The sequence below is a fragment of the Lepisma saccharinum genome, chromosome 13 (assembly GCF_977018435.1).
Source record: "Lepisma saccharinum chromosome 13, izLepSacc3.1, whole genome shotgun sequence".
NCBI classification, from domain to species: domain Eukaryota; kingdom Metazoa; phylum Arthropoda; class Insecta; order Zygentoma; family Lepismatidae; genus Lepisma; species Lepisma saccharinum.
In genome coordinates, this window is record NC_139241.1 from 38,568,269 (window position 1) to 38,593,089 (window position 24,821).

Genomic DNA, 24,821 nt, shown 5'->3' on the forward strand with positions numbered 1-24,821 from the left:
TGAACCGGAGATCGGAAACAAAATTGAGCCCTTAAGAAAAAGAAATATGAATTACATATGTAAATCCCAGTTATTGGCTCAGTATAAATTTGGGTATATAATGTAAAGTTTAAGAGGTATGACTCATTTTAACTGTCGTCAAAGCTAAACCACATTGAAATTTGGTTAGTTACAAATAATTAAGCATTATAGCAATAATAATAATCATAATTAATTACAATCTCTCTACTGTGGAACACAAAAGTGGTTAAGTTTGAACAGTTATTCTTTGAGTGTTGAAAACCTGACTGCAGTAATTAATGTCTATACATTCGAACCCTTTCTGTTGATATTCCACAGTACAAAAGCATTTACGCAAATTCCGTGGATAAGGCCTTCTCTGTTGCTCCCCACCCCACATATATATTATATATATATATGTGGAATTTCAAACATGGCATGATGCATATGTGACAACTATGAAAAAGATACGGCCAGAGCCGTGTGCAAAATAGCCGGCCGCCGTGGAGGAGTGGTTAGCACATCGCGCTGTGACGCCAGTGGTCCCGGGTTCGAATCCTGGCTTGGGCATGAATGTTTGTGATGTCTTTTCCATTGCAAACAATTACGCCTCACATTGACCCCCAGCGCTCAGGAAAGTACCAAAAATATGTATTGTTGGTGAATTGTGTTTACAAATACTTTTCTAACACAATTTTATGATGTGACTGATTGATTGATGATTTGCTTAATTTCGCTTTTGTGCCACTTTTGGCAAATTTGTTAAGATGAGCATGAGTGACGATATGATGATATGATGAAATTGAAGAATGGACACTCGGAAACATCCATGCTCAGTCCGGGATTCGAACCCGGAACCATTGGCGTCGTAGCATCATGTGCTAACCAATCCGCTATGGAGGGCGGCTATCCTACATTAAAGTGTCCACCAAAATTTTAATAATAACCTAGAATTAGCTTACGCTTTATCTAATTAAAAAATATTGCTTAATTAATGTTCCAAATTTTATTCTTAAGTCAACCTTAATCATATATATCCTGCTCTGTATAATTATTACACGTTTGAGTTGGGTATATTATTTCTCACAATAGCTAATGTTTAAAAATTAATCCAACTTCATAACCTCAATAAAATTTGGTAATCATTTTCAGTTTAACAGAATTTTAACAATAAACCCTTTTTAAAAAACATTTTATGGACGCTCTGCGAAAGTCAACTGTGGTTACATTTTTAAGTAACAAGTACAAAAGCAGGAACGTCGTTAAGAGGGGAGGGGGGGCACGTTGAGCACTGTCCCCTCTTCACTTTCATGTGCCCACTAAACAATTTCTATGTCTTAGAAGGAGACTTTCTTTACTATTTTTTTAAAAATAAAACTTCAAATTATTTATTTAGAAAACTTTGCATGAACATTACAATCCGTCTAAACTCTTTACCTATCAGATATATATAGTCTCTTGCAAATATTAGAAAAATAGTCCATGTGTAATCTTTTATTTTATAAAGATTGATTCATTTGGTGTTTTAAGTCCACTTTATGCACAGTAAGGCTAATCGGGACTTGGCCTACTGTTTAAAGTGGGATCAGAACAACTTGTACCTCCACCGTGTATCAAACCCGGGATCCCTTGATTACAAGGCGACGACGCTACCCCTGCGCCATCGAGGAGACCTTTTATAAAGATTGATCGCACACTCCACACTTCGTTGTTCACATTATAGCTTGTTAAAATAACTGAAATACCCTCTTGCTGTGCTCTGTATGTATGTACGTACTTATTAGATAGAAATGCAGCTTTAGGCTCTTCTATGCAACGTTCTTATTGTGTATAAATTATATGTGCATGTGTTAATACATTATTTCATAAATATTTTTAATATATAGAAAATAATATACAATTTACAAGCCATATAAAATTATATATTATTAGCAAATATATCCAATTTTGAACCATCAAACACACCATCCTAGTTACGGGACTGTACTAAGAACCAAATGCAAGAGAAAGTGTATAAATTCCATGAGATTTAAAAAAAATAGTTCAGTACTAAATTAAATACTAAAAATTTTGCATAATTATAAGTAATAAGAGATGCTAAGGCAATAATAGAAACAGTCACATCCAGATAACAAAATAATATGTTAAAAAAGGCAAAGCTTTTATTGTAATTAAATAGTATATAATCTATAACATTTCACAACGAACATCTCATCATACTTTTTGGCTTTCTGGACGATCGCTGAGGACGTAAAAGATACATTCCTCCACTTAACGAGGTAATAGTTTTTAACTTCGACCTGAGTATAGATTAAGTAATCTCTCTTTCTACTTAAACTTCAATTGTTTCAAGAAGACTCTACAAAACATTAACTTAAAAACAAACATCAAGTTCTGTTCTTGTCAACAATAACTTCCTCTGGGAATGTCCACAAGACTCACTTTCCACGTAATTACATCCTAATGTTGTAGTATCATACTATTTCAGTGGATACACTAGCGCCGTGAGTCGGCTAAATATGGTGTTACGATTGCTCGAAATTCCTTCACGTAATTGTCGACGTTTCTTGAAGATTGCTGAAAAAGAAATGATCTATTATTTATATCTTACTCATTAAATCTTTAAGACAGTATAAGGTATCGTACGATAAGCGATGCAGTGCTTTAGGGTATTGTCTGGATGTTGTTGATTTAGATAAAATGGTGCAAACATGAAGTAATTATAAAGTTCTATTTTGAAGACAACAAACTGCATTTGACGAGAATACAGTGAAATATTATTGTGCCTGAGCAAGTGTCGAAATGTAAGCCTTCAGAGAGCTTACGAACACATACTAAAGCAACGAAAGAAGAAGAAACAAGATTACTACTTTTGCATACCATTACTAGATGACAGTTCAAGAAACCTCAAAATGGTTTCCAAGAGCAAAGATGAAGTGAATTAACTTAGAGTTCCACAATATACAAAGAATAGATTTACAGTGGTTTGATTTTTTTTTTTTTGGAAAGGAAGGTAATATTTATAATCATAAGGTATAAACTTTGTGTTGGGCTACGAGAAAATTAGAAAATAGGTTCCTTTTACACAAGCACCTTTAGACTTTCAAATTATTATAGTGGGGTACAGGAGATATTCTACGGTTTACGGTGGTACTGTACTCCCTTCAAAAATTTGGGGAATATAATGTACCCCTGTACCCCTCCCCCCGATTCTACGTCACTGTTCGGATCCCACTTTAAAGTGCAGGCCCTGTCCTGATTAGTCTTCTGTGCATAAAGTTGACGTAGAACAAAAACTCAAGCTCCAATGGTAAGAGTAAAAACATAACACAATGGAAACAAAACAAAAACATTTTTTTTTAAAATCATATGCACTTATGAAGCTGTGCTGTGTGCACAGTTGCATACCTTTTATTTTTGACGTGAGATTTGTTCAGAATTGTGAATTTTACAAATAGCGAACCTTGGTTAGCTTTTACTCTATGTTTGTATGGACAAAAAAAGGTTCATGGATTTTGTAACTTTGAATATGTGTAGCTACGTACAAATGCAATTAAAAAAAACATAATTGCCTCGAGATGTCATGGAGCAAAACGTTATTAACGAACCCTCCACGTCCAGAAAATTTCTAAATATTGTATGCTATATCTTGTATGTGTGTGAGTGTATAAAATGGTTGGCATGTTAAAACTAGTGATTCGAGTTTTACAACATACGCCTAGATGTGTATAAAACATTTCCTAATTCAATACTATTTGGATGAAATAATTTTGCTCTGGATCTCAACCTACACTGTTGTTAATGTCAATGTATTTAATTGAATTTACAATAAAATGCTGTGTTTCCGAGCGCGGCGTGGCCACCACGGGAAAGACTGGGGCCTGGATAACCGAAAAATAATCTGAACCTCGAATAGCCCACATGAGGAATTTTCATACTTAATTAAATAAGAAGTTTATTGTTTACGACCTTACTAGACACAACGTCTTTTATTTGGCGACTAAGGAATTTCCTTATCGACTTTTTTCTTAAAAATAAGTTCTCAAAACATATTTCAAAGATTTTATTTGTTTAAAATGTGTTTATGTTTTTCACTTAAAATCTGATTTGAGATTGTGTGTGCCCCAGAGCCGTTTTATGCGGGGACGAGACAGGAAAAATGCAGATCTTAGATCACCCACCCCGGGAATTGAACCCGGGTCTCCCGGGCCAGTCAGACGCCCTACCGACTTTTTTTTTTAAAGGAAAATTCCTAAGCGGTAGTTTCCCCTATCATTCTTAGTTTTCCACTATGTCAGTCTTTCCGAATTCTCTATTTTCTGATCTTCGGATTTACACAAACATCCATGTATTACCCGGGATTCGAACCAGCGACCGCTAGCTTCTTAATGCGCTGTGCTAAGTTGACATCTTAGACCACCAGGCCCGAAGCTACAAACACCAACATTTTATGTGTCATTTGATATCTTATCAAAATTGACAACTTTTGCAATATATTTTTCAATTGACAATATTTTGGGCGCTCTTGGCTTCAGCGACTCTAGAATACCCCTCTGCGAGTTACTTTAGGAAGCAAAGTAACTGTGGCAACAAGGTTACTTTCTTAGTAACTTACTGTATGTTAAAGATAATATTGTTATTGCATGAAAGAAAGGTATTAAGTTCAGAGCTACTGAAAACTGTAGCGCTGAAACGGAAGATTTTCCAAGAATTAACAGTGCATTACTTACACTAATCGCTTCCCTGAATTGTCGGTTAAATAGCCTCTGAAGTCCTCTGTAAGATCTTCTCAGGAACCCCATTATCTGGTTCGGGTCCAATTTTTCTTCCTGCACGGAATCATCTTTCAAGTCCTGAAATGTTGCCTCAGTCTTAAACATAGGTCAATTCAAAAACGTTCTATTGAAAGTCAATTGTATCCTTATAACCCATAAGTTTGCGTGACTGCACAAGCGGCCGACCAATACCTTCTTACAAGAAGACCTGCGCACAGGAGTCGCAAAATGACAGTATCACAATATTACCATATTACTTATATGGGCCCGTGAGGTTCGAGTCTACACAATAATATGTCGTATTACAACAGAAATAATATTTATGAAACCAATGAACATAGAAACTTGCAGTAAGTTGTAAAGTGCATGTTGGAACATAAAGTTTTACTTACACAATTTTTACAAATGCTCAATATTCTCACCTTTGGATGCACGGCATCCACACGATAGTCAAATTCATCCCATACTTGAGCAAGCCCACACAATAATTCGTTCATGGTTTGTGGTGCATTACTTATTGAATTCCACAAAAAACAAATATATTGTATAAAAAAGTAAGAATGCATTCTTAGTGTACATGAAAGGGAAGATTTTTTTGTGAACGTGTACTTAAGTGTTCGAGCTCACTTAATATTTTTCTTCAAAAGTTAACACACTGCATACAGGGTATGCTAGGTGCTGTATTAGAAATATTGTAGTTCATCCACATATTGGGAATTATGTTCAAACTAAGTCAGTTTTCCACTTGCTTGTTATGATGCTATGGGGAGGAGGCACAACTTTCCATAGGAACGTGTGCTCTTGCGCGGATCAGTGGTGCCATTCTCTATAATTGCATTCCACCTAGCATAAACTGATTGGCTTTAGAGTCTCTATTAAACTGTTGGACGCAGTTTCCAAATCATCATATATTAATATATTTTCAAGCAGTAATGAAGACTCAGAACATGAGTATGGGAACTTATCAAATGCATACAGATTTAATTTCAATGATTAAAACATGAAAATAAACAATTACAAAATGATATCCGTCAGTTGAAATAGTTATTTATACCACAATTATAGAATGGATTAATACTTACTTTTCCTTCCCTGGGGTTTGGAGGTGAAAATGCGTTGGAAATTATATTCGTAATTTCGTGATACGCTTGGTTAGTGTCGTTGGCGTTCTGAAATTAAAAAAAGTTTATTTCAATTATAAATTTAAGAGTGTTGTGTGAAATAAATGTGTAGAGATATATTATTTCCGTAACATCTCTGGCTGTTCTATATGTGGAGCTTGGGAGAGAGTCAGAACTCCTCAACCTACCATACAACAAGCGAGTCGCTGACGTCATCTCAGCCCAGTACCTATTAGTAACGCTCATCGCTCTATGTAGTCTCGCTAAGCTGGAGATGTTCCCGTAATAATCCAACTCTACGTGTATCTACAGCGCCCATTCACAGTATACTTATGTGCCCTTACATCCTATTTTTCAACGAATCCGATCGAAAGAAAACCCTTCATTCAAGGAAAACAGGAAAATAAAAAAGGGCAGTTTGTTGTGCAGCACACCTGTACATTGATTCCAGCGAGATATTGTTGACGGTTGCAAAATTCGATTACGAATTGAAGATTGTAATGTACAGGGTGAGGCAAAAGTCAGATTATATATTGGATGGCCACCACGGTCGCTAGACCTAACACCCATGGATTTTTACTTGTGGCAACACTAAAGTCCATCGTGTACGCTAAGGAAATTAAGATCTTGGACGACCTCAAAGGATCGCAGGCGCGTCTCCCTAAATCAAACCCAGCACACTATCAGACATCTTAGGCAACTGGGAGCGTCGTATTAAAGCATGCAATAAAGAAAATGGTGCATATTCATAGGCGGAGTTCTGGAGGGACCAGGGAGGGCCTGCCCCCCCCCCCCCCCAACTTAAAAAAGACAAATAAAATAACATATGATGAAGTTCAGTTATTACACTTTTGTTATGAAACCATACCGCAAATCGGCAACATTTAGAGGAACTCAATATAAATGTTTTGATGGTAGGACAGTCATATGATGGAGCCAGCGTGATATCTGGAGTTAAGAATGGTTTACAATCTATCATTAGGGAAAGTAATCCTTATGCAATGTACGTTCATTGCTTGGCTCATAAAGTCAATTTAGTGCTTGTTGCAGCATGCAAGGTCTGCCATCCAGTGTTTGTACCAATACTTTAGCTATCCTGTCACCCATGCTGAATTCAAAGAAGTGCAAAAAGAGCTAAATATAATTAGCCCTGGAACTCATGAAAGTTGAGCGAAACTCGCTGGTCTTGCAGAGCTATTTCAGTTTTAAGTGTCAAGAGAAATTATCCTGCACTTGCTGCTGTACTCAATGCGACAGCGTATGATTTAATACAATCTAAAAAAACCCTGAAGCCAAAGGCCTGCTTTCAGCTATAAAATCGTTGGATTTCATTGTATGTTTGTCAGTATTTTATGAAAATCTCCCCCTCATAAATGCTTTACCCCAGTCACTTCAGAAAGCTGATACCTCAATAGCTCAAAGTTCCAGTGTAGCCAACGGAGTGATTTAGTAGCTTGAGTCCCAGCGAAACGAAAACACTTGGGACAGAAAATGGAATGGAATAGTGGGTGTTGACAAAGAAGTAGGTCTGAACATTTTTGAAGGTGGAGGTGAGATGGAAGAAGGTACAAATCCAAAACGGCCTAGACTGATATCAAACAAATTAGATGCTTATCTTGTTTGTTCTTCAGTTTGCCAGACAACCAGAGAAGAGACATTTGCTGAAACCAGTGGCGCAACCACAGGGGGGGCATTTCTCCCCCAACCTTGGTCAGAAATTTGTTCTGGGGGGGGGCAAAAATTGACGGCCAAGTGTACTTGCAGGGGGCAATTACCGCCCAGAACTTCAAGTTACCTTCCCTTAGAAGAAACGGGGATAAAATAGACGTTAAGAATACATTAGGTTCATACTAAAAAAAAGTAACACCTAATTATTATTACATGTGTTATTTTTATATTTATACGTTTTGCCGTAACTTTCTACTAACATGAAGCAGCGCTGAAGAAGGAGAAAACGTGAAAAATATCAAGACAGACGAATTTCTATACTCTGTCCCTGGAATCTCTGGAGCATGCGAACGACAACAAGCCTCTGCGCAAGTAGTGACTCGAGCCAGTTCGACGAGAGGGAACGGGATTGCGTGGAGGGTGGAAAAGCGACTGCAGATACCAGCATTTCCAGCAGCGTGTACTTTCTCCCTTTCTTGCTCGGCATCGCTCCAGAGTTTCCCGGGATATAGTATAAGTTCTACAGTCCTTAGAGATTTATGCGTGTCAATTTGTATTCTTCTTTAGCATGTCTATTCTTGCTTTATGTGGAATATCATTTTTAGCTGAGTTTTGTTCAAACGTTTTACGAAGTGCTCTGGTTTCCTACATTCATTAACAAGAAATGAGAGTTGTGTTATTCATTACGTGAGTTAGGAATTTCCTCCACTCTCGGACAATCAGGGAAAATGGGATGCTATGTGTCTAATGTCCAAGTCCTTTCCCTCTGATTGTTCTTTCACTGTTCTGTATAGACGTCTCATTATATGTATCGATAACAGCATCGATTCTTGGACTCCTATTTCCTTCCCCCAAAGCCATGGGCAAGGTAGATACAACTATCTCACTAAAGTTTGACTCCTCTTTATTTACTCTCGGAATCTGAATGAGAGCCATAACATCAATCACCGTGGATGAATTTCCAGATATTACCTCATGAGGGAAATATTTTTCTACAAGTATGTCTCAAAAGCAGCTTTATTTGTCTTTCATAACAGATCCTTTGGAGTTCCTAAGGCCCACGATAGAGGTCTTAAGAGAATCTGGATCCTCGCACCGTAATAAGCAATAGTTTTGCTTAACACGGCATAATTTAGTTTTCGGTGCCGACTCCTGTGGCGGAGTGGTTAGCACATCGCACTACCACACCTCAGGGGTCCCGGGTTCGAATCCCGTCTTGGGCATGGATGTTTGTGAGTGTCCATTCATCAATTTCATCATAGAGGCGTGGCTAGAAAAAACCGGACTGTTGCTACAAAATCTTTTATTGGTTATTTTGTACAATATGAACATTATCCCCTTCAAAGTACTCCCCTGCACTATCGATACACCGCTCCATACGAATCTTCCATTGCTGGAGACAGTGCTGGAAATCATTTTCCGAAATATTTGTTCATGAACTCCGTCGCTTTTCTTTTCACACATTCTAAGGTCTTAAATCTGGTTATTTCAAGGCTGATTTGGCCATCGGGAATAAAAAAAGAGTCGCATGGAGCTAGATCCGGCGAATAGGGTGGATGTTCTAACACTGGGATCCCATACTTGGCCAATAAAGCCTTGACTGACAATGCCGTGTGGGCAGAAACATTGTCCTGATGAAGAATCCATGACTTGCTTTTCGACAAATCAGGTCGTCGTCTTCTTACTCGCCCACCAAGGGTTGTAATGAAATATTGTTGGTTGAGAGTTGGACCTTCGGGTACACAATTCGAATCAATTCACCGACATTTGCAATGTTTGATTCCGTTTTTGACGTGCAAGACCGTCCAGGACGCTTGTCATTCGCAATCACTTCTCGTCCCTCTCTAAACCTTTGAAACCACTCAAATACTTAAGTGCGCGATAAACACACATCTCCGTACACTTCCTTCAACAAACCATAAGTTTCTGTGGCGGATTTTCCGAGTTTGATAAGAAACTTCACATTGATACGCTGTTCCACTTCCACACTTAATTTCTTTTCCGACGGAACGCAGATGTACGGTTCATTTCGTCCACAAACTACAGAAGAACTGAGCGCCGCGCACCCTGGGCAATCACACAGCCGGTAGGCAAGATATCACGTTACACACCCATGCACTGCTTATCCTTGACGCGCTTGCCGTTTGTCTACAGCAACTTCAACTAGGTTTTTTCTAACCACACCTCGCCAACATCTTCGCAAATTAGCCAAAAGTGACACAAATTAACCTTGTGGCAGGGATGTTGGTCGAAACGTCATCGAAGGTATGGAGCTACATCATAGAATAAACATCCACTTCTTTATTACAATTAAATTAGCTGTCCGAACATATTCATTTTCATCCGATAACATTTGTTTTCACCATCAAGCTAAAATATACAAGACCTCCTAAGCAAATTCGCCAAGAAATTGCGGGGTGCAAGGGGTGACCTCCTGGCAAGGCACGCAGAGTCAACCGCACTTCTCGGAGTGCACCCTGGTAACTGCTTCTTACAGGCCAACTACCCACGGCCAGGATAATCCTCTGTGGAGTTGTGTTGTCCTATGTTTGTCCTTCTGCGTGACCCCGTACAGCCTCAGCTTTTCATAGGTAAGGATAAGTTAGTCCTCAGAGACAGTATGGTTTTAGTTCATTTCAAGTAACGAATGAATAAATTGCTTTAAAAATTGAGTTAACAATTCTTTTTTTAACGGACAAATATTGTTTTCTAGTCAGGGACCTGTCCTAAATTTTGTTTTAGTTAAGGGGCTTATCCCCGTATAGTGTGGATGGAAAATATAGCCTGTGTGCTGAAATGACCATAATATAAATATATCTAGCGGTTGAAGTTTCAATTACTAACAATGTAGCTACATTAGTTTACTGAATTTATTGAATACATACTTAGAATCAAGACTCATGCATAAACATCATATATTGCATGTTCCAGAGGACTTTAATTAAAACATTATATACAAATGCGTTATTTACATTAAAAAATGCATAATAATCTGTAACTTTCGTTTCCAGAAACATACCCTTGCATTTTAGATATTTTTCTATGTATGTGTTTGATATGTATATATTGTATTGCCATCTATTGAGCGTTTGTGAACTTTGTAATAATAAAGATCAGTTAGGTGTAGTCACGTGTGTTAAGAAACTGATGATAAAGTGACTAATCTTGAAACCGTGTTTTCAATCCACTAAGCCCTAAGAAATAAAACTGAGTCTCTTGCTCCCGACAGTTAACTTTGAGACGATACGTGACAAGCAAGATGGGAGGGACGGGACAACTCTGGGCAGTAAGGATGGCCGGAGCGTGGTGCAGATTTCACCACAAATACCGAAGTTTGTGAGCGAGGGCTGGATTATTAATAGAGGTAAAACATCTAGGTATAGAAACGCATTAAAGCACAACAATATGTTGCTTGCTACGCCGTATGATCGTTGGACACCTCACATGTCACCATAGACGTGCGCACGTGGGGTGCCACGGATTCCTTGACATTTCCTAATGTGTCCTCAAAAAAAAAGAAAAGGAATTTCGTTTCATTTGAGATGCCTCACTCCTCCCCCCCAAATAAACAATGTGACATTGTTTATTATAATAATCAGTAACCATATATGATTATAGTGTTTTTCACCTTATAATTCGCACAGAGCTCCTCCACAAATCGGCCTGCACTTATCCCTTTCCTGAGCACATCGTCGTTTGCTAATGCAACCTTCTTCAGCTCAAGAGACTTATTGGTTCATTTACATTTATACACAGAAAGAAGATTACAGTAGCGTATAAAACCCCTGCGAAACCGTATCCATAAGATAAAGAAGAGTTTGCTATTCTGTACCAATACTGATTCTCAATTGTTTATTTTAATCATTTAAATGACATAAATATCGCCACAATGATACGAAATTTTGAGCTAAAGCTATAGCGAATACTCAGAGCTTATGATGTTAAAGTTTCACCCTCATATAAAGGTAAAACATAAAGTTACAATTAGGCTAACATCCAGACAGAGAATTGATATCCCCTTACGGCACCCACATATCGCTTATGTACTGTTATGTCAGCACAAGTAAACAGCCTATTTGGATAATATCCAGCTGCGCAGTAATGACAAGAATGTGAGATGTCACTGCCCACAAATTTATTCGTTTATACAATTGTTTATTAATTAATTGATATAACTTACGTACAAGAGCAGAAGTAAATATCGTGTAAAAAGATAATCGTGTCCCTTACCTCAGAGAAATATCTTCTCACAAGCTGAAAGAAGCCTGGCCTGGTGGTTGTTTGTCGAACTAACCTTCTGGATTCTCTCGCCAGATGGCTCTGATAAACGTTCTGCAAAATAGAAGAATCACTAAGCCCCGCGACAGGTTAAGTTTGCAGCAGGTTTTATGTATCAATCCACTCTAGAGCGGCACCCAGCATCCCCGTGCCAGTCTCGCCTTACCTGCTGAGCTGTTCATATCACAGAAAGTGAGAAAATCCGCAGTATTGCAGCTGAACTATTTTCTGCGTGCACGTTTGGGTCTATATATGCGAAAAGTTGCTGCAAGGTTAACCTGTCGCGGGGCTTAGTCAAATCACATTTAACCACATTGAGCTCTTCTGAACCCAATTTTGTGTATATTTGTTTTACATAATATGTGAGTAATATTTTCCTAACGATTCTTATTTATTGTTTTTTTCTTCATGCGCATAATGTAACATCTTTCTAGTTGCAAAGGAAAATCACGAGAAGAAATACAATTTGTCTTCGGTCAGTGACTGTTTCTGAAATGATTTACAAATTATTTATTCGTTTATTTGGTGTACAGTCATGGGAAAAAGTACTACTTCCCCCATATGCTGTAATATTAGAACTAGAACAGCTGTGTGTAAGACCAAAACACAAGCACTTGAGAGCGATACTAAGCCAGGTAACCCTACTGGGGTTACATGACCCAACGACTACTCTAAAATCTTCTCTTACAAGAGTTAGAAGCACATATAGGCAAATAATCTTAAGCCGTTGAGTCCCTCATAGGATGTGGCAACGTTCACCGTGCAGCGTTGCCTAGTCCTCCTTCAAAAAGTGGACATTGTCGTTACTTACCAGTAAACAGAACTGTGATGAAATCCTTGTGATTTACAAATCATAACAAAAGCCGTGGTTTGGAAGTGGTATAGCTACACCAGGGTCCACGACATGAGGCATGTGGGCAGAAGTGCGTTGATAGTTAAGGCGAGCAGAGACAAACGATCGCTGCTTTCAGCGCACAGTGTGGCAACATTTACCATCCAGCGTTACCAATCATCAACTCTTCCTCGAAACGGAAATAGACTCTGGCCACCCATGATCTGCATAACATTCTGATGCTACTTCTCTATCACTTATATTACCATCAAAATGGGCAATTTCGTCATTTGAAAATATATGCATATGTACATTAAATTCATCGACGAACAATATCAGGTGATCCATCTTGTTGCAATTCTCTCCCTACCTCTCTTTCGAGTTACACTTGCCGACCTCTGTGGAGAAGTGGTTATCACAGAGCGCTACGACACCAGGGGTCGCAGGTTCGAATCCAGACCTGGGTATTGTGAATGTCCCTTCAATAATTTCATCATACTACTACTCATCAAAAAATGTTCAGAGCTTTGAATCATGGCATTTAGACTCTACATAAACAATGGGGCGTCTTCCTAAATATGCAAATGCCAGTATAGCACGTACTACAAGGGGCGTGACTGGCTTCAGTATGTTTTATGTATAAAGTGGATTTGTGTCATGTGCAACATGTGATCCAAGGACTCAGACACTACATATGCGACGCTTGTGACAATGCTGATTAATGTATTACCTGTGTACAAAAACTGTGTTTCAGGCTTGATATCCCTTCCTCGTTATTAACCAAATTGTAATCACATTGTACGTACATTTCTTCGTATGCAATGAATGTATAGGCAAAAAGCTCCTATTTAACGTTTTACATGACGCAGTTATCTCCTTGATGGGTTATCTCTCTCTCTCTCTCTCTCTCTCTCTCTCTCTCTCTCTCTCTATATATATATATATATATATATATATATATATATATATATATATATATATATTTCGCCGTTTCATTACCAACCGCAGGTGTTATGAAGTTACTTCAATCCTGTCTGCAGAGACCAAACTTGGCATTTTTTCAGCGGATTCTGTAATGACCCCGAGTTTGCCATTACTTCGTGGTTTTATATTATTATTATTATTATATTATTATTATATTTTATATTATTATTATTAGTATTATACTATACTAGTATTGATGATTCATATATATATATTCATAAATATATTAATGCCTTCAACCAATTTTCTAATATGGCCGCCTTTATAATCAAAATTATACACATATCTACAAGTATGAATAGCGGCAAATTTAAGCAATTTACATAGTTTCAACATTAATCGTTTCATTTGCTTTTAATTATTCTCAAGATTGTTGTAAGTTTCATTTTAATCAAGTTAGTGAAGCCTAAGTTAATAATTTCTGAGTTAAATTCCTTATATCTATTCGTTGTTTCATGTTTCTGGCAATCGCCCTTCGTTTCTCTTATATTTTGAAAGCCATTGTTGATTCATTTAAACTCTTGTGGTGTGAGAAGATCACGCGCTTTTCATTGCATTGTTGCCACCACATACCTATATTCACTGTGCCAGATTACTGTACATTTCTAATATATTACTGTTGGCTGTTATCAAACTTCCTAGTATTAAAAGGTTATTGTGTCTGGTAACACTGTGTTACGGGAAAGATAGGCTTACGCATCTCGTGCTGTACAGTTCGCAACTATTTGAATTGTAATTTTAGTCTTACATGATATACGTGCGTGTCTATAATAAACGTAAAGTTGAACATATTCCGGTTTTTCTTTATTTCGAAAGTGTATTTCGTACTTGTCGATACCTGCATCAGGAGGACAACCTCGTGGGTTGTCATTGGACTTCACCTGTGGATCCAAGGGGAAGGAACGCAGTAACTCAGCCCGAACCCTGGGATTATCCAGCATGCTCTGCTGAGCTTATAAGGTAAGTATGCTTGTGAAGTGCACCGCTACGCGGGACGTAGCAATTCCTATAGGACTACATGTTACTTTCACCTATAATTCATGTTGAAACTCTCTCTGGATTTGACAGACAACGGTGAGATATGCAAAAAAACAAGACGAGTTTAAGCCCGTTTGACGGTACAAAGATAAGCTGCAAAAAGATAGCATGCAAACTCCAGAACAACTCTACTAGTGGGCAGTGATGTGGCAACATTGTAAATTAAATAAATTAAATAACTAATTTTCAATGGTAACTTCTACCACCGCCGTAGAGTTAGGCAACACACATAACACCTTGCAGGGAAACTTGTATTTCAGGATCTAGGCGTCCCATTCTTATTGTCGGTGACTGTACACAAAAGTGCAAGGTTGCAACAGAATGAAACAAAAGAGGTAACCTCACCTGAACCGCCGCAGACTGCACACTGAGCAGTGACGTCATCGATTGGTTGAGCAGGAACATGAGCACAGATATAAGGATCACCCTCAGCATCCTTAATGATCCTGAAATAAGATATACATACACATAAGTGCAATATCAGAATCAGCATGATCAATCTATCAAGGAATTATGTACTTCTATAGGTGCATAGAAATTCGACTATTTTTGACGAAATCAAGTAATCATAACAGCATTAGAAATGTATCACTAACCAACTCTCCATTGGAAGAAACCATTTCAACTCGTAAAACGAATCTTCTACTTACCAGCGCATTGTTGTGTTTTCTGTAAAATTTGTTGATGAAGAATAGCATACGTATATCTATACTCTGCCCCGGTTATCTCTAGAGCAAGCGTACGAAAACAAGTCTCTGCGCAAGTATTGAAACGAGACTGCTCTACCAATGAACACGTGAGAGGGGATGGGATTGCGTGAAGGAGGAGAGCGACTTCAGTTACCAGCCTTTGCAGCAGAGTGTACTGCTTCGCTCTGCCCACTCGATTCCCCCTTCCCTTCTCTGCCGCTATGCGTGGCCTTCCTCTAAAGTTAGATGGGACAGAGTATATACAACCAGAACTAGAATCAAATACGTTGTGAAGCTGTGACAGTTTCATTCTGGGGTTCAGAAAACAATTTCAATGCTCACATTTCAACGGTATTCAACGTACGCAGTCAGTGTTGAGTTCAGCCACTTTCCTCCGAGATGAGGGGGGTACCAAACGTCACGGGGAGATGTCGTTGGCATCAAATTATAATAATAATAAAAACAATACTAATATTTTTAAATTGTCCCTTACCTGTGATATGTAATTAAATTTAATTAACTAACTAATTAACTCCCTAGCCTTCTTAAACCCGAAGGAGGTGTATGGCTGCAGCAACACAGACCTTCCATCTGTCCCTATCCTGCGCAAGATCTATACACTCTTTTCCATCCCTACCGATTTCCTTTAGGTCCATCTCAACGGTATCTCTCAATCTTCATCTTGGCCTTCTTAAGTTAAATGAAGTGTACATTTCGGTAATACTGCACAAGTACGTCACCACCATTCCACAGCTAATTATTGACTTACTAACCGTTAAAATAACTGCAAGAATTTGAAATTCGTTACATCAATGGAAGATTACATTACACCACCTCTGCCGTTCTATGCGTGTCGATAGATGAGTTTCAATGAAATGGAATGTTATTATATATTACTAGTTAGTAGTCATCAAAATGGACGATACTCAAATTCGTTCATTATTTTGACTTATTATTATGAAAAAGCCAGAAAAGTAAGTTCTAAGTTAAATTCAAGTCAATTAAAAAGCCAAAGTGAACATCGTTGCCAAATTTCTTAACTATTGTACGAAACTCTGCTAGGTTATTGAAATTTTCGGGGTGGGGGTGACTGTAATTGTTCTTATTTCAGCACCTTTCATGTCAAGTAAAGGTCGTGGCAGTTTCTGTAAATGCTCTGTTCAACAACAAATGTGCAGGTATTTTAAGGTGTTTTTTTTTTAAATGAGATTATCCCCCTCCCCACCCCCTCAACCCGAAGAAAATATTTCCAACTCCTCCTGCCATCCATGTCCTGTCACTGGCAACACTGATACGTATGTCAACTTGGTCGTTCATAGCCAAAGACCAAATAACTTCCTTAAGTTCCTGCAGATGGCAGAAGCAACAGTTGCTGCTCTCGCCATCGTACGGTGAATAGTACAACTACGTGCTCTTCATCGGAAACCCATGTTTCGTTGATTGAAGGCATAGTAGCATTCTCAAGTCAGGCGATCTCTCCCCGAAGGTTCTAAGTTCGAGTCTGTCCAGGGCACTAGTATTCCAATGTGTTTGAGCAAAGGCAAGGAAAACACGCCCATTTCTTTAGAACTAACGAAAGACTGTTGACTTAAACCCTACTTCTGCCATAATTTTAGAATATCATGGAATTAAACTAAATTGCTGGTTGTTTTTATAAATAAGTGTGAACAAATTTTCTAGTTCGCCGTACAAAGCAGTTGCAATCATGATATTTAAAAGACAACATGGAATTTTATAGATAGTGCAATGTACCTTTCAAAGATTTGCAGAGCATTTATATTGTATTTTTTATTATCCTTCTAAGTACTGTCATGTTGCCTAAAAATGCTGTTCATCATGTAATTATATCATGATAATGATAATATAAACTCTAGGCATTCAGTGGCCAAGCTCGCTAAGTGGTCGATCTATAATACGGTAAGCAAAGCTTCTGTTTCGAGGCATAAGTGCAATTATCCGAGTGTCTCTTCGTCATTTAACTCGATCTTGAATCGTCCTCGCCATTCAAAGTAGTCACAAGTGACAAAAAAGTTAAAGATTAAACGCTCAGCTACTGGATTTCAATTTAAATAAGGAAGATCTTCCTGTTTAAAATAACAGTCAAAACTAACTTCAAAAGTGAGAAATAGAAACAAGAAGAAAACAAATTCAAAGACAACCAACCATTTTCTACAAAGACATTACACTTTAAGAGAGACAATGGAAATGTACGCTAAAGTAGAAAAACTTACAAGTAAAGTGCTACAACTTAGAAATTTCTGTTATTAGCAAAACTAAAAGCAAATTATGCCATCTGATGAGAAAATAATAATCTATTGCCATGCATTTATATCTTGGTGAAACTACGTTTTAAATTAAATGCAAATAACCCTGCACGTTCTTTGCCTTTTGTTCCTACAAAAAGGAAAACGAACCTGTTGGGAAATGAAGGAAGCAACCTGATTTTAGATCAATTCAGGGCACCCTACATACAGGGTGTTGCACTATAACACCAACAAACTTGCACAGCACTTACTTAGAGACAGGACCGCACTGGGAACACCAATACGGCGGTGGAATTTCATTAGTTAGGTTCTGCCTCCTCCAAAAGTTTAGTCAGATTGGAAAGGCTTAAACTTGAAGTAAACTAAATCCAGTTAGAAATACAAATATTGATGGTTCAAATCATAGGCGTGCGCAAGGGGGAGCAAGGGGGCAGTTGCCCCCTTAATACTGTCGATTAGAAATTTAGTGTAGAGGAATATTATCGACAATATTAAACAATATTATACTATTAAAGAAAAGTGAAGTATGTTTATGTCAATAACAGTTCCAAGTAATTATATAGGGCATACATTATTTACTATGTAATTGGACTTTCCCACTTTATTCTATAACAAATTGAATGTAATTAACATTCCGGAAAATTTCTTGTTATTAGCACTCCCTCATACTTATGTGGTTGAATGATTCTGATACTACCTCAAATGCGGCATGTACATTTTTTCTAAAATTCTGCAGATCAGTGGCAACGATTAGTTGGGAAGGAGGCAGTTGCCCCTCTACTTCGTGCATCCGCAACATTGCCTCTTGGAGCTGAGCCTTGTCTACTAAGAGAAAGTAAACTTTCCTTGCACCCCAAGTTTTGGCATCCTATCACCGCCACCAGTTAATTATTATAAGGGCATTGAAGGAACATGATAATTTCAGACTGAAACAATGTTTTTTGAGGGGGCATCACTATTATGGGGAAAAATATGCCTCCTTTCCCCTCCTGGAAAAAATACCTTGCTTGCCCCTCCCTGCGGACGTCCATGGCCGCCACTGCTGACGATACTTTATGTTTTTCCTGTGACAAAGTTGTTCGTGTAAAAGCGTGTTCTCTAAGATGGCGCAATATCAGATACCCGTTTAAACAGCTTAAATTATCTGTTGTTGCCTTATGTTGAGCAAAATTTTGTGTCACAGGTTTGTGTGAGTGACATAGTGAAGGTGTTTAAAACTTCTATCAACTGTAAGAAGACTAACGTTGTGGTATAGGATATTCTCCTAAGTAGGCAGAAGTTCATTCTAATCTTGGACGACCAGTGTTTACGTTATCCAATATTTGTAAATATATATGTAAAAATATGAGCCTTTAATTTGCAAGTAGTGAAAAGGTTTAGTTAAAGAAGGGTGGGGAATTTGGTTTAGATTCGGCCAGTCATCTCCATCAGTGTCCCGACTTTTCTTTTAACTGCAGTGGTGTTGCGAAAATGTAAACATGTTATTTTGGTTAACTCAGAATTAGACATTTTTTTACTAGAAGAATCATTGCTAATACGCATAACTTAATTTATAAATATATTATTATCTAAAGCTAGAATTATCATGGTTGTTCAATGGTGCCGGTATAATAAAATTAAAGGAAAATTGAAAACCCAATTTGCGGAGGTTTATTTTTACTTTTTTGTTGTTTTTCTTTGTTACAACATATTATTGCATCTGTCAACGGACCTGAAAAATTACTCTTGAAGTGTGCTAACTTCGTAATAATGCATTTCCCTCCCACACAAAACTGATTGGAATTTCATTCTAACAGGGCTCGCCTCGGTTCATCCAAACATGCAAATCCAACACCAACCGCTTCACAAGTTTGGCTTCTGTCGTTTATTCCGGGTAGACAGCTAACGTGAGGTAAATTCCTTGAAGCTAAAATGAGAATTTAATTTTTTTCTGTAATTGGAAGTCTTGTCGCAGGTTTTTTTCTTCATAGTACTGTTTTTAGGTTTAAAAGATTCTCTACAACGCAACGCACCAAGCACGAACAACAATTTATTTTTTGTGAAAAATAATATTGTCACTGTTTCTCTCATTATTTTTACACTCGCCGGCGACACGTCATTTTAAACATAACTTAAACGGCAAAACCCACAATCATACTAGTCAGAAATAAAACGAAAGGATCTTTAAAAAATACAAGCAACAAAAGGGTTTGGTCTTTCTAAGAAGTAAACATCTTTCTTTCCGCGTGGAGTAAAAGCTAATCTGGTTCTTGTCTGCCCTCTGACGTCACACCCATGTCAGTTGCGCAAGAAGTTATGATTGAGTCCAGCCCAGTGGCGGCTCGTGGTCTGACTTTATGAGTGTGCACTTCAGCATCGCGTCCAGAAGAAGTGTTTTATAACCCTCTCGAATACTCGCTCTTTTTTTCTTTCTTTTGAGTCCATAATGATGCTAAATGTATTAGTAACCCAATACCTTTTACTGAAAATGAGGCTATGGGAGAGTTTTATTTCATAAAAAATATATTTTTTTACAAATTTGAAATAGCGCGGCGAATTTTCCGTCGATCACAAACTAGAGCGATACTATTGGATATAGATAATTCAACACTCGATTTTCAAAATGATTAGTAAAAACTTTCCTCCTCGGTCCACTGATAAATGTGAACAAGAATAATTACATTTGCATAGCTACATGAAACAAGCAGGATCGGGCGAGTACCCTGGGCCCCAAACCGGGACATCCTCCTTGATTAGAGCCAAATCCTAAACGTGAGTTTATTTGTTAGTCCACTTTATGCACAGAAAAGCAAATAGAGACAGATGATCTACAATTTAAAGAGGGGTCCGAACCACTATGTGTCTCCACCGACTGCGTGACTAATTGTTTTTAAGAGAATTGGATTTATTGTTGACAAGAATTAATTGAAGCTACTGCTGAATAACTTAATAAGTATATTGCAAAATCATCTAAGCTAGGAGATTATTGTTGTTTTGGTGTCATTATGTAGGTATAAAATAAACACATACCTACAATACACGTGTTCTTTAACAGCATTATAGTATTTTTAAAACAAGGCTATTATTCTTCGTCATTAACACCGTAAATATATAACATGGTTATGATTTATATTGGAGGAAGGTGGAAAGTAGGGGGAGCCAAAATTCCATCTCGCCCAGGTGAAAATTTTATCTTGAGCCACTCCTTCAAACAAGGTAGCCGATCCAACGACCACATGCAGAAAATCAGTTGTAATCTATCTGGCAGTTGTTTATTTCTAACGACCAACTGTCCAAACCAACAAACTCAAGCGAAATCAAGAAAATAAATAAAAAGTATTAAAGAAAATGGCAGTACTCACTCAGTCCACACTACCCTTCAGAATTTGTCTTTCCCTTCCGCTTTATCTGTCTTATTATTGTAGTCGCTGCGCGCTTTGTACGAATAGCTAACTTCCCTCGAAATATTCAACAACGTTAAATATTTCGTCTCTGCTTCCGCTATGTACAGTTTCCACTTTCATCATGCTCACTTTGCAATGAAAGAGGAACGAACTCGGAACAGGGTGGGCGAAGATACCATAGAAATGTCCCTTTTTTTAAAAAAAAGAACTCGATTTACAGTGAAATGTCCCTTTTCCAATATTATTATTATTATTAATAATAATAATAACCCTCGATTTACGGTGATATATATGCTGCCTCTACTCCGCCACACGATCTCGAATGGAATGGGATTGCAACACTGCTGCATCGTGAACACAGCACTAGCAGTGAGAGTTTAGTCCATAATCCTGCGAACTACAAGAGCGAATCCCTTCTTTTTTCTTTCGTGCTGCAAACAGCGGAAAACGAGCACCAGGCGACTTGTGTTCCGAGCGAACATATCTCAGCAGCAGGCACTGGTAATGCGAAGCCGATGGGGCGATTGGGCTTTGGAACGTTTGATGTTTTGAAGGAGATAGTGTTCAGTGTATAAGTTTAATAAAAAAATTACTGCATTGCAGATTTATTTGGGTGTGCACGTGCGAATGTGCAAATAGGCAGAAGCCGCTACTTATCCAGCTTCTTGCCTTCTTGTAGCCTCGCCGTGAAATTGGCATTAATTAACGTAAGACTTAGAATTTCAGATTTATTGTATTAAGCGTAGTTTAATGAAATTATAAGTAATAACATAATCAGTAAAATATCAAAAAATTACCAAAGAAAGGAGATCTTACAAAATGCAGTAACTGGAGAGGAATAATCTTGTTATCAATTCCGAGTAAAGTAGTTACAATAATATTATTAAATAGAATAAAGAAACCAATAGAAGAAGCTATAAGGAAGGAACAGGCAGGATTTCGTTCCAATAGTTCATGTGTGGATCATATAAATACTCTCCGAATTATACTAGAACCGTCAGCAGAATGGATAACAACACTACTAGGTATATACAGTCTTCATCGACTACGAGAAAGCTTTTGATTCACTAAATAGGAGCAAAATGTGGAAGATTCTTCACGAAACAAGTATGCCTAGTAAAAGACTAAATCTGGTAAGAAACATGTATGAAGGAAGCAAGTGTCAAGTTATAGACAACAACCAGCTATCGGAACCAACAACAAATAAAACTGGAGTAAGACAAGGATGAGTGTTAGCACCAACTTTGTTCCTATTAGTGATGGACTATGTAATGGGGAGAGCTTAGGACAAAAAAGAAGAGAAATACAATGGAAAATGACGGATAGACTCTAGGGTCTCGAATTTGCCGATGATGTTTGCCACCTTTCGCAGTCCTTCAAGGATATGGAAAACAAATTGAAATACATTGAAAATGAATCAAAAGTAGTCGGATTAAAAATAAATGGGAAAAAACAAAAGAAATGAGAACAAATGCCACAAAAAAGCAGAAATTGGAAATAGGTAATACAATTGTCGAAGAAGTGGGAAAATGTCAATATCTTGGAGCAATAATAACCAAAAATAGAGGAGCAGAAGAAGCAAAGCCAATGTAGCTTTCAATCCACTGTTTCCAATATGGAAAAGTAAACAAATTAGATTAAGAACAAAGCTCAGGATATTTCAAACAAATGTTAAGTCAGTTTTACTATATGGCTGTAAAACTTGGAAGCAAACAAATAAAATAGGACACCAACTACAAACATTTGTGAATAGGTGCTTAAGGAGGATCATGAACATAAAGTGGCCTGATAAAATTACAAATGAGAAACTTTGGGATATCACATATCAGAAACCAATCATACAACAAATAAAGAAGAGGAAATGGCAATGGATAGGGCACACCCTGAGAAAACCGGATGGCTCAATAGAAAAGGGTGCTTTGGATCGGAACCCCCAGGGAGCACGAAGGAGAGGACGCCCCAGATGTGCATGGTGAAGGACAATCGAGCAGGAGCTGCTGCAACAAGAGAAGACGTGGTTGGAGGTCAAGAGTTTGGCGAAGAATCGGACAAGATGGAAATACTTCACGGTGGCCCTATGCTCCACTAGGAACAATAGGAAATAAGTCATGAAAGATGAGTCACTGTTTAAGTAAGTGGGAGGAGGGTGAAATAGAAACTTTAAATACATTGTTGCGCCAAAGTGTCTACAACAAATGCATTGTTGCGTCATAGTCTCGAAACATCCTTATTTCACTTCACACAATTATACTTAATTATATAAGTTCGGCTTCAGAAGGGTCTACGTATCTATATTTATTGTTTTGATAAAGTTGATTGAACTTTGTATTCACAGTAGCAAGATCACAAACAGTTAACACCTCATATATATTCATCTCATTAGTCTTCCAGAATATTATAACCTTAAGGGTTTGAAGGCTGAAGAAATCTCCCGGGAATTTTGTTCTTTAAAGTTAGCAAGCCTATTTGCAATTCGGGACCCTTTGGATACAAGACGAGATAACATCATTATCTCATCCCGTGCCACAAAATATTTAGTATAAGCAACATACCGTATCAGCTCAAAAATTGCCTCCGTGAACGCGTAAAAATTAGACTGGTCCAGTATCTTCTCATTCCTATTATTCACAATTGCGATATTGTTCATTTGTCAATCACGAGCAAGCTTGACAACTGCAGCGAATCCAAAATGTATGCCTTTTTAATTAAACGATAAACGTAATTTTCATAAGTTAATTTTACTGTACAAAATTCTCCAAATAAAAGACCCACAATATCTCTGTATAACCGATTTCAACATCTTTTCGACTTTCACAGCCGCAACACCAAATCACAAGAAAGATCTCTGCTCTCCATTTCACTTCACAAATCCAACTTTTATGTGAATTATTTTACTGTTACCTGAGCAGTCCTTTGAACAAGTTGCCACCTGAAAGTGACATTTTGACATTCAAAGAACTCTTAAAATTACATATATTAAATAATAAGAATTAAAAATTTGACTTTCCAAACGAAGTAGCAGGTGCAGAGAATGAGGGAAGAAAGTAAGGCACAGGAACAAAAACCTATATGTAATATTTCAGGTGAGTTATGATTAAATTAGACTGTTTTCGACTATGTATAAGCGTAATTTTATGTATTTGCTTGTACGCGCGTGTGTATAAGAACAAGAATGTGTGTGTGTATGTGTGTGTGTGTAAGAACGAGAATATGTGCGTGGGTGTAAGAACGAGAAGGTGTGTGTAATATAAACAGTATCTACTGTCTTTCTGTTCATGTGTGTGAAAGGATGAGCATGTGTCTGTGTTTGCGTTTATGAACAATATATATATTTTTTATAGATTTTTGTTGCATTCTTTTTATTTTTTCTTATTTCTTTCGTTTATACTTTACTTGTTAACAGATTTAAGCAAATGGTTGAGTTTAAGAAAAGGCATTAATTAAAACCTTAACTTCGCTACAAAAACCCATAAATAAATAAAAATACACATCCCGTCACCACACAAACTTCGCAACGTATTAAGGAACACAAACAAGTCTTCTTAATGACTTTTTTGCTTGACATCTCGTTTCGACGCTGCGAATCTTCGAAATACAGAATTTTATCCTGAATATATGAAACCAGGCAGAAACAGGCTCAAAATTGTCACTAGTGGATTAACTTTTGCAATTACGATAAACAAAATATGTGAATTATTTGAACAAATTGCATAGTAATGTAAATTTACTTAAAGTAAATTCTTCAAATAAGATACTAAAGGGTTGAACAAGATCGAGCACCTCGCACAT

At 37.6% G+C, this 24,821-nt stretch overlaps 1 protein-coding gene across 6 annotated transcripts in view; it reads right to left on the reverse strand.

Annotated features, from left to right (window-relative positions):
• Nucleotides 1–1,947: 1,947 nt before the first annotated feature.
• LOC145996924 (uncharacterized) overlaps nucleotides 1,948–24,821 on the reverse strand; it is a 102,061-nt gene continuing 79,187 nt past the window's right edge. For all 6 annotated transcript variants that reach the window (XM_083133493.1, XM_083133497.1, XM_083133499.1 and 3 more), the window contains exons 2-6: nucleotides 15,042–15,142; nucleotides 11,795–11,896; nucleotides 5,858–5,944; nucleotides 4,731–4,853; nucleotides 1,948–2,577 (exon numbers count right to left, since the gene is read on the reverse strand). In XM_083133493.1, the coding sequence (XP_082989619.1) occupies nucleotides 2,497–2,577; nucleotides 4,731–4,853; nucleotides 5,858–5,944; nucleotides 11,795–11,896; nucleotides 15,042–15,142 (494 nt within the window). In that variant the 3' untranslated portion in view covers nucleotides 1,948–2,496. The remainder of the gene's footprint in view (nucleotides 2,578–4,730; nucleotides 4,854–5,857; nucleotides 5,945–11,794; nucleotides 11,897–15,041; nucleotides 15,143–24,821) is intronic.